Source organism: Poecilia latipinna, unplaced genomic scaffold (assembly GCF_001443285.1).
Source record: "Poecilia latipinna isolate Pla-1442-1.1 unplaced genomic scaffold, P_latipinna-1.0 Scaffold5135, whole genome shotgun sequence".
Lineage (NCBI taxonomy): Eukaryota > Metazoa > Chordata > Actinopteri > Cyprinodontiformes > Poeciliidae > Poecilia > Poecilia latipinna.
The window spans coordinates 1-14,412 of record NW_015117751.1 but is presented as its reverse complement, the minus strand read 5'-3'; the positions used below and the strand labels follow the sequence as shown (position 1 = coordinate 14,412).

The window sequence follows — 14,412 nt, the reverse complement described above, 5'->3', positions numbered from 1 at the left end:
ACGCAGTTAGATAACCGACAGACTGACAGGAGCTCACAGGCCTGGTGCTTCATGTCATCAATCTTATAAAATGTATGCACTGAATAATACAGGCTCCTCCTCTGGGATGGTGTGTGTGTGTGTGTGTGTGTGTGTTGAGGAAGGCAGACCTTGAATTAAATTCTCAGTATTTTTGTGAATTGTTCTTGTTAAATGAACAAACTGTTTTTATGAGTTGATGTTAGAGTTCAGCTGAGCTGGTGACGCCTGCTGAGTGCTAAACCTGAGTCCAGGTTATGTCAACAAGTTAAATTCTGTTGCATCTGTAAGTGAATGAAATGAGGTCAGGAAAAGCAGACGGTTAAATGTATCTCCTGTTTTACATCAGACAGTGAAGAAAATGTGATTCAACCTGTGAAGACAGAAAACCAGCCTCTCACTGCCTGAAAACTCCCTAAAATTAAATCAAATATAAAAGTCAGCTAAAAAGAACATGTTGATTTAAGAAAGCAGAAACAAAAAAGAATGTAAGATGGAACAAATATGTATCTTTTCTGTGTCCTGACTGATTCGTTCCTCCTTCTCTTACCACGATGGCGCCGTCCTGATGTGACACCTTTTTCATCAAAACACCCTCATTATGAAAAAGTACAAAGAAGTAATTGGCACTGATCAGAAAACATGCGTCACCGGGATGCCTATCAATGAGACAGGTGGTCTCCATGGAGACGGACACGAAGTGGTTTCCATCCTGATCGTTCTGTGGAAAGATCAGGAATAAGTTAAGAACAATGTTGCATCGTGTCTGAGGAGCTAAAAACTTTAACATTCATTTTTATTATTGATCAGATGGAAAACGGTTTTACATTTCGCCTCTTCCTCTGCCCTACAGCGTGACCGTCGTTTTTACCTCCCTCTTCTGTTCTCTCTGGTTCTGGAGGTCAGCCTGGACGGGTCAGGTCCGCTCCCTGACATCTCGTCCAGCCATGACTCACATCCTCCCTGACTCATCTCCTGCTCCATGAATTTAAACTAATTAGAAAATCACTTTTAGATCAGTTTGGTTTGTGAACTGCTGAGGCAGAAACGTTCAGAAGAGGCAGGATGCTGTCAGAGGGCGTGAATACTTTTCTAATTCAGAGACCAATCAGCTGTGACTCGCTGGTTTGGGTCGGACCAGACAGAACTTCTCTGCCTTCCTGCACCAGCAGCCAAACGGAGAAGAGAAGATGGCTGCCTCAGTTCATGTTCATGCTCAATAGGGCCCAGATATTGTTTATTGGTAATGAATTGCATCAGTGGAGGATCTATTTAGAACAGCAACCAGTCATATCATATTATGGTCTGTGTCATTAGGGACATTTTTATCTTGTTTGACATTCTAGGATGTGAAAATGATTTTTTTTCAGCGGGTCAGTCCAGTTGGATTATATTTTAACACATAGCTCAACGCTGACATCCTGAACTCATGTCTCATTTTCAAACTTTGTGAGCAGCTTGGAGTGCAGGCTAACTCCTATGCACTGTCACATATTGTATGCAGACATACATTTGAGAAGTTTCCAAAGTGCAGACAGTATAACTGCACCACAAATTGGCTCCGACCCTGCAGTTTTCACCGGCTAAGTGGAGAAATCTTTCTATTTGGCAGTTACACAAAATGCCCTGAAACTGATTTTTAATAAACTTATCTTTATGTCCACAGACAGAAAAACACGGTTCCAGGGAGATACTATCAGTTTAATGTATTCTTTCTTTAAAAAATTAAGATCTTAGAGAAGAAAAGCAGCAGAGGTACGTCGACTGTCCATTTTCTTTCACATATCTGCAGCTGCAGGCTTTCTTTTCTGTCTTTGGTCAAAGACCATGAGCCATTTCTCCTGCTGGCTCCAGCTTCTCCTGTTGGTTTTTTGTAGTATTTACCCAGAATGCCCTGTGCGATAGAGCACTTCCTGCTTTTGGAGCAGTCTCCGTTCTGCTTGCATTCGAACTGCACCAGAGTTCACTTCAACCAAACAAAAACAGGTTTTAGTTGGATTATGCATTCACACCTCCAAATGAACCAGACTTTCCAATTAACTAGAGTTGGATTAAAGCGAACTAAACAGAGCTGGTAGGAATAACTTTCATATTACTGGACAATCAAACTCTCATTCCCTCCTACAGAAAGCTCAACAATCAGGCCAAACTTTCTGTAGAGTAAAGGGTCTCGAGTTTTCTGGATCGGCTCAGATTTCCAGAGTAACTAGTGATCAGAAAATCCATTTGATTCAAGAGCTGCAGAGTTCAGGACTTTATGTTTCTGATTTTACACTTTAAACATCAGCAGATGCATCAAGTCTTGAAGCTGCAAACCTGTGAGATGAAATCCTCATGTTACCATCTGGGCTGTCAGGTTTCACTCATCATGGAGCCAAACTGCAGAAGGAACTTGGGATGATCTGAGTGATGGTTTGATAACCGACAGGAAGTGGAGCGACAGAGGAAACATTCTGCATGTCTTAAAGCAGGAATTAGTTGTGTTTTTTATTTCCTGCTGGTCTTCTTGCCCCTCAGAGTCGGCAGGTTAGCAGTGTGTGGAGTTTGGATTAATGCGACTTCCTGCTGCAGCTTAAAGACGTTCAACCTTCTTCCATCTGCAGGTTTCACCTCTTGATCCCCATCAAATATCTCTGCAGCTTCTCTGTTCTCCCGTTCTGCCAGCCTTTCCACTCAGTCATTGTTTTCATGACTTTTGCACTTTAATAAAACATAAATACAGTGAAGCAGCTGACAGCTGCTTGTTTCTTCCACTTTTAATTTTAGCAACGATTCAGACCTTCAATTTCCCTCATTTTCTTCAGGCTAAACAACAAATTATGACTTTACAGCAGATGAAGCGCTGCGGTGACTTCAGCTAATCGGCCGCCTGAAGCCACAGAAGTCGATTTGTCTTTTTTTTTCTTCAACATTCAGCCGAGGCTCAATTAATGAGAAAAATTACAACAACGTCCATGAATCAGATCCTGTGAATAACTGTGCAGATTGATGGAAGTTTTATTTGTACTACTGAGGTTTAATAACATTTTATTGTCTGTATTTACATTGTGTCACGCCCTGCAACTGTTACTAATAAAAGTGAGTGAATAAAAATGAAGTAGAAACGTCCATCTGCAGGTGGAAACATTTGCTAATTATGCATAATATGCCACCTGTGTGACAGAGGGAATGAACTGAAATGGGTTCTTTAAGTGAACCTAATAAGACATACTGCAGGATTATCACCCAGATGTAAATATCATATCACCAGATAATAAAGATTAAAATCAACAGGGAAGCTAAATGTTAAATTCTCTATCTGGTTTATTTTATGGGATTTAATGAAGGAACAATGCTTGCTAAAACAGAAAAATATGTTCCAACATCTCTAAAAGTGATCAATTCAAGCTGTTAATTCAATCCAAAGAAATAATAACTTCATACATAAATCTTCATCCCCAACATGTTCAGAGTTATTGGAATATTTCCCTTAAATCTGAAAGATATTAAAGTGATGCATCAAAACGTCTTTCAGGAAACCCAGGTGTGCCTGGAGATGTTGATTAGATTTCAGCTCCAACAAATCATTTATGCAGAATTGCAGGAATCGTGTGATATGAAAAATGGATAAATTTAGCAATAATCCAAGAAAAGATTCAGTGGCAAACAGAACCAGTTCAGTGTTGTTCTGCTCAAACGTATCAGTTTGCTCTCCTCCAGCGTAGAAACTTCTTCTCATTACATTTATTTTAGTAAAATCAGTAAATATGTGTGACAAGAGCTGTGAAATTCAGACATGAGTGTAGCTGCTCTATCTGACCTCTCTGGGTTGGTGCCACTTCCCTGCAGCCGTCCGTTTCTGTGTTCTGCTGCTGTTTTGCCAACATTTCCATCTTTTATTCATGGGCCAAACCTTGCAGACGGCCCGGTCTCCGTCAGCTGGTCGGCTGCCATTATCCTCCACCGGCAGACGTGCTCTCACACAGACATGGACAGGAAAAGTTGTTGAGAAACTTATCTTGCATAGTTTGCTGAGGAAGAGGGAGAAACGTTGGGTCGGATCGAGCGCAGCCTGCTGAAACATCGTGACAGAATCTGCAGAAAACCTGTGGCAGTCATTAGAGCCAACAGGCTGACCTGAGCTCCGCTCAACAAGTTTAACAAACTGAAGAAGAAAACTCTCAGACCAGAGTAACGTCATACTTACTCAGGTCTGTAGAACAAAAACAGCCGTAACAACCTGGTTACATAACTGTGACCAATAAACTGACATTTTTACTAGCATCCTCCAAACTTCTCAGCCTGTTCGGATCCTGAACCGTCTGATGATGTTTTGGAAATATTTATGCCGCTCCAGGATTATTCATATACAGCGTCTGCATTTCAGTTTAGTTTACTTACATTTTAAACTATTTATTTCACTACATTATTATTTCTTCCTCATTAGATTTTCCATCAGCCTTTTTCCTTTTGGTTCTGAATCTTTTCAGTCGATCATCTTCTTCTTTGGTGTTTACTAATAAAATTGGTGGATTATCGCCACAGACTGGCCAGAATGTCGCTCCATTCTGTTATATGTGTGTTAATTTAAGATAACAATATATTATTTAATAACTTTTACTTTTGGAGTTATTTCTGAATAAAGTTTTACTTTAATTCTATTTAAATTCTTCTATTTAACTGTTGACAGTGTAACATTACGTTTCGTCTCATCAGATCCACATTTTTCACTCTGATCACTGCAGTTTCCCTAGAAAACAAAATAAAATGTGTTTTTTAACCCAGTTTAACCAAATCTAACAGACGTCACCGTCTCTTCCCACCTCGTTCTTCCTGCTCTCATTTCTCCTTTTCCTTCCCTTCTCCTCCATTTTCCTTTTTATTAAAATGAAAAACTAAAACCCACTGGTGAGTTTCTTCAGCCTTATCTGCCGTTTCGTTCCTGTGACACCATAATGAGCTGGTTTCATAGAAAATGAATCAGTATTGCATCATTTCTATACCGTTTTGTTGAATTTCTATTAAGATATCTGGTCTGCTGGAATCAGAACAAATTACTGATCCCTGCGGTCTGATTTCTTCCTCTGAATGGTGAATAATAATAATATGAACATTTCTCTTGTGTAAACAGAAAGTCCATCACTTATTCTTTCCTAATGTTAAACTCTGGTACAGTGAAAGCAACACCACCTCTATTTAATATAATAAAAGCTTCTGTATGAATTTGAACATAACTATAATATTTATTGATATAATTCTGGAGTTTAAAATGACTTCCTTATAATCCTTCCTGTTACTAACATTCAGTCAGAGCTCGTTGTGTTTCCCACCAGCTGCAGCTGTTTGTCATCAAACTCCTCCATCTTCTCACTCCTCTCTTAACTTCCTGCATTAAAATGAGAGTTTGATAGTTTTTATCCCTGCAAGTTTTCTGCTTATTCTTAATTAATGATACTCAGTTTAACTTCAGTCATTTCTGCACTTGTTTTTTTTTTTGTTTTTTTTTATCAAACAAACAGAACAAAATGAGCCTTAAGACCTTAAATGAATGTAAATTAAAAATCCTTCATGCTTTGGATGAAGTTACATTAAAACTTTAAAGGAATGAGAATCATTCTCTGTTTTATGAAATCCATCTAAACTTACTGGAAACAAAATTAGAATTTGAGTTTTAAAAAATTCTTAAAAATATTTCTAAGTGTGGATTTAAAGTTTCTGTAACAGTAAAATGTGTAAGGAGTTGTTTCAGACACTAAGACGTTTTGTGTCATTTCTCTGTTCCTCAGATTCCTGTTTCTGTTTCCTGTTCCTCGGTTTGTTTTCATATTCTCGTCTTGAGTCTAATTTTTCTGTTTCTGTCTGGAAAACTTCCTGTTAGTTGGTCTCGTTTCTTTTGTATTAAGTGGATCTGTTATCAGGCAGCAGCATGTGTGAGCCGGCTGTACGTGGACAGAATCTGAATCCGTGTTGAACAAGTGAAGCAGAGTCGTGATAATGAAACCTGGAGCTGCGCAGAAGGACGATAATTACCTCTGGATTATCCTCACAGCCAGGATTAAGATGAGGAAAACAAACAGAACAGCAATAAAGCCACAGAATCGGCTAAATGTCATAGTTCACAAAACAAAACAGTAACAATATTCCTCATATTTCTGTGTAAAAGGTGAATCATCTCCACTGATTCCTCTCTGCATCAGGGTTCAACTCCGGTGCTGAACATCGTTTTTATTCTTTCTCTGTGAGCATGAATGGATTTTGGCCTTTTCCTTCTACTGATTGAATCTTTTTATCTTCATAAGATCCTTTTAAAACACACCATGCAGCAGAATTGTGTGCCAACAGTCTGAAAGTCATTTTTCTCCTCTGCCTAATGAGGCAGACCTGCACAGGTTAAACCAAAATCTAGCAGAGTTTTTTATGTGTTTATAGGAGAAACTTTGGGTCAACAGTTTCCTACTTGCAGGAAATGGCTAACAGTGATTTAGTCTAGAAAATATGCAACTGGTGAACAATTTTAAAGGGGGAATATTTCCAAAATTCACTTTTTACTATTTTTTTACTTCCATTTGGGCGTCAACTGCTTCTAAAAAAACCACCCAGCCTTTTTCTGACAATAAGTTCTTGTTTCTTAATGTCTGGAAAATGAGACAAAAACCTCCTGATTATTGAGTCACACTGTGCTGTTACCTAGCAACCTCAGTTGAATCCAGCCCGTTACCTAGCAACCCAAGCTGATCTCCAGCTGGTTTTACCACTGTATGCGCTGTACAATGGCTGCTGTTGTTGACTTACCATCCAGAAACAACTCGCTGCATTCTTGTTGGTTGTGCAGGAGGCTCCACTTCTGCTTTTCAAAGATTTATGGCTGTATAAGTTTTTGTGCAAAAAAATAAAAAAAAAATGCAATGAACATGTTTTGTGCAGCCCGTAGACATGTCCTCATGTCAACTGTTCAAGGACGCATCATAGGTAGGTCACTTTAAACAGAAGAAAGCTCAGAAAACTCAATTCTAAGATGTAAAAGATGAACCAAAATCATGACAAAACCTGGGTGGCAGATCCTGCAAAGAATAAACGTTATTAAGATCAGGAAGGGAGTTTTTTTATGTTTTGACTATATTAAAAATATCTGATCATTTGAAACGCTTGGGAGTCACAAATTTCAATTCAATCTGTTAGCGCTAAGATACTTTTTCAAAGTATTATATTGTGTTTTATTGTATCAATAATATTCAAATCAAGGTGGGAAGCAGAAGCTGAAGTTACTGACGGGTCAGTGGGAGAAAATAAAGATAAGATAATCAGAGGAAAGTGATCATTAGTTGGATAAAGAGAGGACAGGATGAGGACGAGGGGCAGAGCAGCTGAAGTAAAAATGAACAATGAGATCGTTTGGTGTTCGGAGGACTGAGTGAAGCCATCTCATCAGAGCTAATACCATCAGAGCCAGTCTGAGCTCTGATTAGGGAGCCATTTGCAGAAGCAATCAAAGAAAAGCAACAGAGCAGACGTCCATCCTCAGCCGGCCTGACCTCTCCGCTGAGACGTCTTAAACTGCAGAACACGATTGGAATAAATAATGTCAGCTCTCGTTCTGCAATGAAACTGAAACGTGAACTCATTTTTCCAAAGCAATCTTTATTAAATGTAAGTCCTGTTGATGTATGGAGACGATCTCCTCCTGTCCTGCCTCTGATCTCAGCTTTTGGAGTTTATACTTTGTTTCTTGATTTTAAAAATGTCCTTTGTCTGTTTTGGTATTTCTGTCAAATTATTTGTTTTATGTTACGTTACAAATTTTCAACTTCTTAACTGATTTACTATTCATTACTATAAAATAGGTATTTATTTACAGGAACAAACTTTCTGTGTCCAGAGTTTCTGTTCTTTGTGCTTCAAACAGAAACATCAATTTTCTGTTTGAGGGAAACTTGATGTTGACTCTGTCCAGCAGGTTGGTTGGTTGGTTGGTTGGGTAGTTGGTTGGTTGGTTGGTTGGGTAGTTGGTTGGTTGGTTGGTTGGTTGGTTACATGTTTTTGTAATTTTCTGAGTAGATTCTTCTTTATTCTCTTCAGTTTTAAAGATGACACCAACAGGATGAAGACGTGACTGAACCACCGGAGCAGAACGGGGGGAAGTGAAATCCTCTGCTGGATTCCACTTCCACCTCAGACTCCCTCAGAGCAGATAGTGAAGTAAATTCATTTCCCTGTCTTCTGCCTCGGTGGACGTTCCTGCAGGTCGTATTCTGCGACTTTATTTTCTCCACTGCTGAGGTCTTAAATAAAACAGCAGCTCTCTGACAGATGTCCACCTGTCTGTGGATTGCTGCACAACAACAAAGCAGGTTCCCTTCCAGCGACAGCTCACACATTATCGGCTGACAGGGACTGCAGCCGGTTATTGATTGGTTATTTCAAGGGACGGCGCCTTCTGTATTAGCTGCAGCTTGATGGAGGTGGAGAAGCAGATAATGAGGAGACTGATGAGCCGAAACCACGGAGCCGTGACGGAGGCCGTTCACTTACAGCCTGCTGCTGCTAATGCATATTATTGAATATATGTGTCATATTTAAGAAATCTCACATTCACTGTGACACTATGTGAGGAAACACATTTTGTAAAGATGAAGGTGAGCCGTTCCCTGCAGGTCAGGAGGTCAGGCTCTGCCTCAGATGGAGACGGTTTGGTTTCTTGGTCATGATGTCATCCTTCAGATTCAGATTTGAGTTAATTTAATGCTATTTGAACCTTAAATCTTTAATGTTCAAGTCTAGAGTTTTAATCTCAGTTAACGCTTGAATCCATAAATCTGAAATAAAAAATGTAATGTAATGTTCTTATTGTTGTTTGGTCTTATTGTTTCTCTTTTGTGTTTATTAATGCTTTCTCTCCACCTGCAGCCTGTTTACTGGTTGATCTAAGTCCAGTAATCACCCTCCCAGTACAGGCAGCTGGTTTTCACTCACTTGTCAGATCCTCGCTGTAATTTCTTCTCTCTTGTTGTTATTTATGTTGATTTTTATGATTTTTTTATCATCTTTAGTGTAGAAAATGCTCAAAGTTTCAGAATCAGTTCAGTTTCCAAACACTTCATAGAAATAAATACAGTGACACCTACTGGTCAACTTACAGCATTACATTAACATGAATGAGGGTGAGGGCTCATGAAACATAAACTGCTAGTTTTTTATTAAAACTAAAATATATGTGTGTTATAATCTGATTTTACAATCATAAAATACATAAAATACTGTTTTTACTCTGGCTTTTGATGTGTTTCACAAGATTGATCATAATACAAAAACTGTCAGAGACAATAATTTAGGTCAAATGCTTGAGTAACTGAGAGTCTGATAATAATTATACAGAATGTTGGTAAGGATGGAAAAGGCTTGGTGGAAAAACGGGAACTGGTGTAAAGTTTCACTTTTAAATTATGAATATAAAAATAGAACAAAACTAAGTGAACAGTGATAAAATAAAAAGAAAATAGTTAACATGTCAATAAAATGGGGGGGAATCGGTGAGAGAAAGCGTGACGCTGTTTAACTTCTGGGTTTTTTAAGGTTTTTGTGTTTTTCTGTCTCACAGGTTGGTAGTTATGATGAAGATGAAGATGAAGACTCCACACTGAGCTATGAAAATATTTGACTTCCTCCAACATCAAACTGAACATTTTTTAACACACATGTATTTTTAAGATTTAATCTTGTAACAAAACATTTTTCACTTGCAAATATATCTGAAAATATATTATTAGTTTGTGCTGCTTTTTTATCTAAACTCGTCAAAATTCACATTGGAAAATGTCCAAGAGGTTTGAACAAACATTATTCTCAGAACATTGAGTGAGTAATTAATTCATTTATTTATTTATTGTACATCTCCTTAGAATTTTTTACTTTAATTAAAGTGAGTCGATGCAAAGAAAGGAAATGACAGAAATGATACTTTCCTTGTTAAATGTGACACATTCTGGTCTTTTTTCCTTTTTCTTTTTTAAAGCATAGTTCTGCCTTGCTTTTCTTTTTTTTAAGTGTAAATCAGATGATGACTAGCAGACAGGATGAAGGTTGGTGTGAACTCACACACAGAGGAAATAAATCGTTCAAACATGAAGCAGAGAAAACTCCCCTGACTGTGATGTGATCTTGGTGCTGGAACTATTTTTCCTTTCTCTGCTTTAATTTTGCTTCTTCTTCTTCTTAGATTTCTGACTAAATGTTGAGAGAGCAGTCGCCTCCAGCTGGCAGGCAGAGTCTCTGCACACTTCACAGCAGCCGGACTCTAAATGGAGACATCGACGAAGGCTGAGCTCCTAAATGTTGAGCTTGGTTGACGACTTTTATAGCATAAAACCTTATGATCAGTTTCTCTTTTAACAAACACGAAGGGTGCAAGAAAACTGACCATTAATGCATTTTTTAAGATTTAGGGAACTGGTTGTTGCTTTTGTAGCTCCTGTTGTTTCCTTCAGTTCATCTCTATAAGCATGTTTCATTATTTATGGTTTATTTTATTATGACTATAATGATTAACTTTATGTGCAAATAGGATAAACTTGTGCAGGATTCAGATGAGTGTTTTAGACTTCCTGTCAGCCTGTGCTGCTCTGTCAGCCTGTGCTGCTTTCTGCCGCTGCAACATCTGATTAGACATTGGATCATTTATTCGAGGTCTGAGCATGTGGCAGGAAGTGGAGGTTATTTTAGTTTAATTCTGCATAACTTTCAACCAATTTGTACTTTCACTGTTACTCACATATGTCTACCTATTAAATGCATTTTTTTCCTTTGCATATAATTTGAAATAATTTATCTCCACCTGCCAAACGCTGAAGTCTTGAGTGTTTAACTCAAAGCAGCAGCTGTCAAATGGCATCTTAGTAAACAGTAAAAAAATTAAACAAGCCAAAACATGTTTTTGTGCTTAGCAAAGAGAAAAAAGTAAATATGCAGCAAAACTTGTGCTTAAAAAATTTGCTCCTTTTTTTTTACACAGCTTTAGCAGAATATATGATGAGAATGAACAAGATGTAGGCGTTTCTTTAACAAACGTTATCTCTAATATCTGCCACACAGCGGAAATAAGAGCAGTAGTTTCAGTCTGCAGCGAATTAAAGCTGCTTCGTGTTTCCTGTTTACTAAGAAAACATCAGATGGCTCGACTGGAACTCATTTTACTTCTGCTTCAGTTTGAAGGTAAAAACCTTTTTATAGTAACAGACATTAATTCATAAACTCATAAGATAATAAATAGTTTCTTTGGTTTCAGTGTTGGATAGAAGTCTATGAAGATGTGGAGAATATGTTTCTGTTAAAAAGTTACATTTCTTCTGTGTCTGCTTTTGTTTCATATTATATTACTGATCATAAAAATGCATCATACTGACATTTGATCCATAAAATCTCTATAAGGGAGCAGATACTATTTATAGCAATCAATACTGCAGAGAGTTTGTGAATGAAGAAATAAGAAATTAACTTTATCTCATGATTGACTGAGTTCAAGTCGAGAACTTTTCAAATAATCGATATTTTTCTGCCCTAGTCGACACCAGTGGAGGAAATATCCACTTACTCTTCCACAGACCGGGGGACGACGTTCTTCTGCCCTGTTTCAGCGGCTCAGTTTCTGTGCAATGCTCCGCTGTTATCTGGCTTCACTATAGCGACACCAACACTCAACTGGAAGTTGTTGTGGGTGGAAAAGTGGTTCAGGGTGGTTCTGGCCGGCTGGCGGTGGACCGGAGCTGCTCTCTGATCGTCTCCTCCATCACTGTTGATGACGCTGGACGCTACACCTGCAGGCGGCAGGAGGGAGAAAACTTTGAGTCTGACGTGTTTCTGTTTGTTTTGACCAGTAAGTGCCTCCTTTCCACATTAACACTCATACCTGAAGTGACTTTAACTCTGCTATTGCTGTATAACAATCTTATCTGTCTTATAGATAATGATCATTTTAAGTACGTTAAAAAAAAGTTACATACTGCAGCTTAAAAATCTACTTTTTTTGCTTAAATGCCTTCTATGGCTGTAGTTACTGTTGCAGGTTTTATCCCAGAAACTGGAGAAAAGGAGAGAATATAACGATTCTGTTTCTCAAATCTGAGGAAGAAGAGAGAGAGGGAGGACTGAGTCTTGATTTTGGGGACAGGGACTTTGAGTTGTGGCATCTCAAGAAGGAAGTTGTCTAAACTGCAAACTAAACCCAAGCCAATTATCTGGTAATACTTAACCTTACAGTTAATTTTAAACTAAGCCAGCAAAGGAAAGGAGACAAACTTGTCGTTCTTTTAAGGAATGAAACGTAAGTCAGATTTTTTCAGACTGAAGCAACAGTTTTCTCCTATTCTTTTCTCAGTTTCCCTGGTTTTACCAGATGCTAATGAAACAAAGGATGGAAACGCCACGTTGCAGTGTTCTCCCTGGAAAAAGCAGATAAATGTTCCTTGCTCAGAGAGGAACATCCGCTGGCTGGATGCAGCCGGAGCCGAGCTGCAGGGTGAAGCCGTCCACTTCCAGCACTGTGCTGCCAATCTGACCGTGAATCTTCAGGATGACAGAGACAAAATATTGACCTGCCAGATCTTCTTCTTCAACAAAGTGAGGACAGAGGCGAACTACCCACCGGTTTCTAAAGGTTTGACACCTTTTTTCTGATACTTTGCAAATGTTATTTAGGTTGAGAGAAACATGAATATTAAGTATTTAGCAACACGTAGACTTGACTTAGACTTGTGCCTCATTCTTGATTTGTACTCCTGGTCTGAGACTCCAACGGTTTTTACAGTATGTGAGCTGCAGACCAAATGCTGAATTAAACAACACTAGATTATTTCAGAACAAAACAGAACATAACTTTTCTCCACCATTATCTTATGGCTAAGCTAGCAGCTATAGCTAGCTAACTGCAACATTACAAGGACACTTCTGATGGAAAATATCAAAATAAAAGCATGTTTTTTTTTTCTCTTTAACAGACACCAGAGGAGGAAGTGTTCATTTTCAGTTTTCCAAATCTGGAGCTGATGTTGCTCTGTCCTGTAAGAGGGATTTAGTTTCCTTTGACTGCTCCGCTGTTCGCTGGCTCCACTACAGGGGATCCACAAAACCAACCCTGGAGATTGAAAATGGAAACATGGTTCAGAGTTCAGGTCGGGCTGCCAGGCTCAGTGTGGACAGTCAATGTTCTCTGATCATCACCAACATCACTGCAGAGGACGCTGGAAAATACACCTGCCAGCTTCAGGGTGGAGCCGGCTTTGACACTGACGTGTATTTATTTATTTTAACAAGTGAGTATTTGGGAATTCATTTCTTTTTGATGTTCCCAAGCTAAAACATTCCCATAAATGTTTGGAGATCTGGAAAAGCTCCATCCATCCACATTATTACTTTTTCTTTCAGTGTCTCCACCTCCACCTGATGCTGATGTAACAAAGGGAAGAAATGTCACGGTGCAGTGCTCTCTGGCGGGACACAGTTCATCGGACCACTGTCCACAGAACATCATCCGCTGGGTGGACGACTCAGGATCTGAGCTGACTGGTGAAGATGCTGGACACAAGGATGGAAAACACAAAACCTGTGCTTCTTCTCTGACTGTGAAGCTCCAGAGAGGCATCAAAACAAGATATCACTGCCTGGTTGTTGTCCAAACCAAAGTCAGAGTAGTTGCTGAGTACACAGCTTTCTTACCAGGTTTGGTACTTTTTTCTATTTTAGATAAATTATCCCAACATGGATAGCAACAACTGGCCAAAACAGCCATAATATTACATTACTACCATACATTATAATCATTAAGTTGGTTCTGTTTTTCTGAAATAAAGTCTAGAGACATGTTGCTGCCTCTGGTTAAAGAATGCATGTCACCAGAATTTATTTTCCAGGGATTTTTGAACCATCTTGGTCGTTTCTCATGTGTATTTCCACTGGACTACTTATATAGACTGTGTAAACCGAAACTAAGAAGATCCTTTTGCATTTTGAGTTCTACTCTGCACATGAATAATCCTAAATACTGAACCCTATTGCTTTGTAGCTTTAGTAAAACTGTACATTTTCCCTTTTTTCAGAGGCCAGCCCTCCTACAGACCTGATCATGAGTGATGTGACCAACACCAGTTTAAGGGCGGCCTGGACGGCGGCGCCCAGGAACAAACAGACTCACACGGTGCAGGGAGATGTAACTTCCTCCATCCTGACAGGTTCAACTCCAAAGATGCGTTACCAAACGTCTGTGGTCACCAAAGGGAGCGACCGACTCACTGGACCAGTAACCGCTGAAGGCAAGGCACTGCAAGCTCTCAGTGGGCTGCTTGCTTTCTATATATGACATTATTAAAAATCTAAAGCCAAGTTAAATTTAAAATGTGGACAAATAAATGAGTAGTGCAGATAAAGATG

The 14,412-nt window shown here is 38.9% G+C and overlaps 1 protein-coding gene across 1 annotated transcript; it reads left to right on the top strand.

Annotated features, from left to right (window-relative positions):
* Nucleotides 1-12,224: 12,224 nt before the first annotated feature.
* Nucleotides 12,225-14,281, top strand: LOC106943315 (uncharacterized; the record flags this gene model as incomplete). The annotated part of the gene is made up of 4 exons (XM_015026627.1): nucleotides 12,225-12,643; nucleotides 12,984-13,298; nucleotides 13,411-13,704; nucleotides 14,082-14,281. Coding segments are annotated over exons 1-4 (1,149 nt in total), but the record flags the coding sequence as incomplete, so codon positions are not given.
* Nucleotides 14,282-14,412: the final 131 nt, after the last annotated feature.